General features: G+C 27.8%; 1 protein-coding gene across 2 annotated transcripts in view; it reads left to right on the forward strand.

Moving 5' to 3' along the window:
* The window catches only part of GlyS (glycogen [starch] synthase), a 13,554-nt gene extending 12,964 nt beyond the window's left edge, over positions 1 to 590 (forward strand). For both annotated transcript variants that reach the window (XM_018459918.1, XM_018459919.1), the window contains one exon: positions 190 to 590. In XM_018459918.1, coding sequence (XP_018315420.1) covers positions 190 to 222 — 33 coding nt within the window. In that variant the 3' untranslated portion in view covers positions 223 to 590. The remainder of the gene's footprint in view (positions 1 to 189) is intronic.
* The last annotated feature ends 5,535 nt before the right edge of the window (positions 591 to 6,125 follow it).

Raw genomic sequence — 6,125 nt, forward strand, 5'->3', positions numbered from 1 at the left:
TAAACATTTTTTTTCGATTTCTCTGAAACGGAGCAAAAACGAGCATATGTCTATAGGACTTTTTTTCTTAGTTTTTTACTCCTCTACACGCTCCCGAAGTTTTGCGATTTAATTTGGAAACACCCTGTATATATATATATATATACATACATATGTATAAAAATAATATATCATTCTCACATACCGTAGCTAGAAGAATTACGACAATCAAATGGAAGGTAAACACAAGAGACCAATAATACAACAAGAAGTAATCATGTGCAATAAATCAAGATAATTTATGGGATGCATACATAACACAGCGTTGCCAAAATATTAGTTGTAACTCCCACATAAAACATATATGTGTATATCTACATATTTAAAGTCTTAAATACAATTTTGAACGTTTTTTATTGTTTATTATTTTTCACTGCCGTGCAAAGAACAAAAGAGAATAGTTAGTAAGTAAAGATATATGCAGTAATTAATATAATTAATAACTTACTCATTGCTTTATTCGAGCTTTATTGATCGTCGATTTATGTTTTATTTGTTAATTGAGCAATTTATTTCATTAAGCAGATCTAAACTTTTCATTACATGACATGATTAACAATCATTTTGCTATACTCTAATATCTTAATATTGAAGATTGCAATATATAAAAAAAGCAAAACATGTAAAAAATGTATGTTCGTGTATCGCAACACATATATTGATTGTGTTTGTACGTACAGTAATATAATCACACAATCAATGAATTAAATATACATCTGTAATTACATTGTAAAAAGAATATATTATTGTATAGAAAAGTGACTATATTATTTTTATTATAGAGAGAGAGAGAGAGAGAGAGAGAGAGAGAGAGAGAGAGAGAGAATTAGAATTTTTTAATAAAAGTTTCTGTCATGTTGAGTTATTTAATCCTTGCAATATATTTACATTATTCATGTGGCAAGAAGCAGCATCGAAGTAAATTATACATATATTGCAAAAATTTTATAAAAATGGATACAGATAAAAAATTGCTATATAATAAATAGAAGACAATTCAACGATAGAATAGAAAATTTTACTTCATAATATTAACATAATATACAAAATGAAATAACTAACAATAAGTTACATTTTTTGCAACACTATTATGAGGAATTTGGCACTTATAATAACAAATTATCTACTATGTTATAAATTTTTGAATAAATATTTATACATTACAGAAGCAATATAATATATTATAGAGTTAATAACAATAACTACAGCTTTCTGTAACAAATAAAAATAGTGTACAAAATGATTATGATTTTAAATAATTAGTAATTACATATTTCATTCAGTAAATATGACAAAAAGAGTGATAATTTGGAATGGCTTTCGCATGACGCTAGTTAATTATCGTCATATATGCTATGAGATTCCATATTCATATTTATCTATGTTTTTCTATACTAATAGATAACGTTAAAAATACTATACTAATAAATAACGTTAAAAATATTAATACTAATTACAAAATATTTTAATTTCTAGTATTAATTATTTTAGTATCAATTATGTATAAATAACATCATTTAAAAATAATCTAAATTCAAAATTTTTGTTTTCTCGATTATAAATAAAAAGAAGCATTTGTGTACCACAAAAAATAATGGATGTCACTCATATATTCAGTAAAATTTAATAATTGATTTTCAATTACCATTCATGACCTCCAGTCATAAATATGATATTAAAAATGTGATTCGAATATTCATAATGAACATTAAGATCTTTGTAAACGATAAATTAATAATATAATATGTACTACTGAATGACCATCATTTTAACTTAAATGGCACTCATTATGAATTAAGTAGAATTTTATAAAGAGAACTGTGAGAGATACTGGAGTGATCAAATTATCGCAACATTGCAGATTGATATCGTAAATCTGCGAATTGACTGAACGGAATTAAAAATTCTTTTACAGAATTGAAGTAGACGCAAAATTGACATATTGCAGTGGGCTTTATACCAAAATCGAAAAAAGTTAAAAACTTATTTTTCAACTCGTGTAGAGCTATCACCTAACACAGATGTTTCCTTAATACAAAAGTTTTATAGTTCGTATGAACAAAAAAGCGACATTACACTACCCGTCGAATTACGTAAACGAATAACACTGAGTTTATAAAACTAAGATTAAAAGCTTAAAAAAATATTAATTTACAAATTTACGTATATACGTATGCTCAGCAAAGACCCAGAATGGTAAACAAAGCAGTAATTGTGTCAAATTATGTTCAGCAGTAGGTGCTCGATCTTGCAAGAGATAACGTAGCAATATGTTAAATAAGGATAGATGTATGCGTTTGAGTGAGACAGAACGAAATATAAAAAATGAATTAAAAATATTATTATAAAAATTTTTAATTGGAAATTAAAGCGGGAAGCACATAGACTTCTATATATTACACTAGACTGCTAACTCCCCACATTTTCTTATGTAAAAGTGCTGCCTAAAAATCGAATATTATTAAATTTTAAACATGTGTACATGTCTACAAAACTAATAAATCATGAAATTAGTATCGCGTTATTAACTTCTTACTCTTCGGCCCGATTGCACCGTCACTTTGACTTTAAGCGAAACTTAAAACTCTATCTGTCTCGTTTTAAAGCCGAAAAAGAGATAGAGACAGAGAGAGTTTAAGCCTTAAAATCAAAGTACCGTTGGTGCATTGGGTCTTAATCACTTAAATTTTAACAGGCACGAACTTCTATAAGAAAATAAATCAAAGTTCTTCGTTTCTTTCCTTTCCATGAAATAAAGAACTATGATTGGTTCAATTTCTTATGCCTTATGTATTATGCGTTATGCAAGAGCTGTGCTCCCCGCTTTAGATTCCTTTATTTCAAGGAAAGGAAGGAAATGAAGAATTTTGATTGATTCATTTTCTTGTGCATTATGCATTATGTAAGAGTCTGTGCTTCTCGTTTAAAGGCCGCAGCACAGATTTTTGCATAACACATAGTGCACAAGAGAATCAGCTAATCAAAATTCTTTTCCATGAAATGGGAGAAAAAGAAGGATTCTGATTGACTGATTCGCTTATGCACTATGCGTTATGTAAAAGTTTGTGTTGCGGCTTTTACGCTCCTAAGTAGTCATCATACAGCCGTATTGAATCGTGACGTTAGAAGCGAGAAATGACATTAATTTTTATTACGTGCCATTCGTAAATAAAAACAATTTGGATAAAACGAAATGAGATGAGATCATTTTAAAACAATTGTAAAAATGGATGAAAGCTATATTTATCTCTCCTGACAGTCAGTAAATATTAATCGTGAAAAGTGATAAAAGATACGTGGTGCTTTTATTCAATAATAATAATATATGCCTATTTTCTCTTACACGTACCTTTCATCACTTTTTACGATTATTTACTGATTATCACAGGGGATAAACATAGTTTTCGTCAATTTTCACAAATATTTTAAAGCGATCTCATCATTTTATTTTATCCAAATTGTCTTTATTTATAAATGGCATGTAACAAAAATTAACGTAACATTTCTCGTTTTTGATGTCACGATTCAATATAACTGTGGTGACTACTTAAGAGACTTCAAAAAATCTGTACTATCGATCAAGTTCAGTCATCACTCCAGTATCGCCTTAAGGGGACTAGGTAGTCAAAAATTGCTTTTTTTAATTTTATTTTTCGAAAGTTTTATCCTTCCTCTGAATAAATTCATTGATAGATGTTAAAATTCGCAAAATTATTGATTTGGCAACCGAAAGGGTCGAGCGACACACGGATTCGATTTCGTCCATCTGCTGATAGCTGAGCATCAGCCGTCAAAAGGAGCTATAGTATAAAAAGGCTGTCAGCTCACTTTTTCTATCTTACAGTACAAATAATGAACAGCAGCGATAGGCTGATGTCCCAGAAACATCTTATAACTTTTCTGGAGATGTATATTAGTAATTGTACAAATTTTTTAAATTTTAAACGTTTTTTTCTCGAAACTTTTTTCTTGGTTTTGTCCTAATTACAAACAGACGGTTTAGATCGATTTGAAAAAAATTGAGGATGTGTAAAATATGTGTATCATTTCCCGCCAAACTTCGAGTTTAAAAAACTCAAAAATTGCGTTTTTTTTTCACAAAAAAATTATTTGAAAAATCACCATTTTTTAACGCCATTTTAATAATTATGTTCCGATTTTTTTTTATCTGAAAACTCGCTACATTCAGCAGAGAAAACCGATGAGTGAGCGATCAGTAATTCTTTAATACGATTGGTTTTTATCTTTAGTTCTTCGCGTGTAGGAAGGATGTTGATAATAAACATTGAATAAAAAGACAAATCCAGATTCGCTTTCATTTCTTTGTGTGTGTGTGTGTGTGTGTGTGTGTGTGTGTTTTGTGCAATTGCTTACGAACAAAATCTTTATTTTTAAGCGATTTGACTGCCCAGTCCTCTTAAAATAAAAAATATAATATGCATAAAAATAGAAAAAAGGAATATTACAATAGTAATACGTAATTTTAATACTTTGATTATGCGATATAATTCGGCAAAATTTATTCAGATATATTTTTTGCTATTGAGCAGAACAATTTCGAATTGACATGTGGCTTTTTTCAATATGTTTATGTAAAAAAAATATGCAAGCATATTAATTTACGTGATAAAATACAATTATCGTAGTATCATATAATACGATATATACATATATATATAACTGTGGTATATATATGTGGTATTATGATGAATCAATGATAATATAAACTTTCATTTTTTTCAATTCAGTCCATTATTAAAAAAGAAGTTTAAGAATCTATATTAAAATTATATAATTTATCGTCAACATAAGATAACTAATAATCTTAAATAAAATATATTTCTATAATTTTTACATTTTGAAATATAAAATTTTATTAAAATATTGGCAAATCTTTATTATCTAACTATATATTTTTAGTCATTGCATTAAGTATCAAATCAGGCTACTTGAGCCTGATTTAACACTTAATGCAATGACTAAACTTATAGTTAGATTTTTATTTTATACTGGCAAGTTTCATATTTTGCATATTTTTTATAACGATTTTCCGAAAAGCTTTGATAGTGAAGGAAAAAGGATATTCCTTCTTTAGACCGTTAATACAGATAACCTTTGGTTACATAATAAGAGCACTAATATATTATTGTATTAATATCGCTCAATGTATACATGTATATATTTGTTTGAAAACTATTCTATTAGTCTTTAGTTAATTGGCATTTCACGATATATGGCTTCAAAATACAAATGGATGAGGTCGTTACAATCGGCTTTATACGTACATTTAAACAATCTATGATATTTACTTTGTCCATACTTGTCCATCTCGCAATTTGTCTAGGTAAATGTAGATGGCGTAGACTAATTCTAATATCTATTAGTAGTTGAAAATATATAATTTTTCACATATATAGAATATAAAAACGATGATAATGGATTTCGATGATGCATGTCATGTTACATCTACTAATATCAATTTATTGTATACTGAATTTAAAAATTAATCACAAAAGCAGATATAATCCACAATTGGCAAAAGCAGAACGAATTTCCTCGTAACTATGCGATATGTATACAAAGTTTTTGTGTGCGGTGACATATCTACTTTATTTTTATAAAGCAAACTATACTTGAGTAGTCGCCGCGGCCATGAATTGTGATGTAATAAGTGAGAAGTAGCATGTTAATTTTTGTTACATGCTATTTATAAGTAAAGACAATTTGGATAAAACGAAATGATGAAATCGCTTTAAAATACTTGTGAAAATGGTTCAAAACTATCCTTCCCCATTAACAGTTAGTAAATAATCAAGGCATGTGAACGTAAAAGTGAAAATAAGCTGCTCATGCATATTGAGTACGTGCTGCATATGCCTTTTAACCAGGGTTGGTAAAAAAACATCTTTTAAACGTGTTTTAAACAGTTTAAAACATGCTTAGTTAATGTTTTTAATATGTTTTAAATGTTTTTTTATAGTACTGTTTAAAGCATATTTGAAGCATTAAAAACATATTTAAGAAGAAACAAAATATATTTTATTTCTTAAAAAAAAAAACATTAGTCTTTACCAACCCTGCTTTTA

This window comes from Mycetomoellerius zeteki, unplaced genomic scaffold (assembly GCF_001594055.1).
Source record: "Mycetomoellerius zeteki isolate Tzet28-1 unplaced genomic scaffold, Tzet1.0 scaffold89, whole genome shotgun sequence".
In the NCBI taxonomy this organism is placed as follows: Eukaryota; Metazoa; Arthropoda; class Insecta; order Hymenoptera; family Formicidae; genus Mycetomoellerius; species Mycetomoellerius zeteki.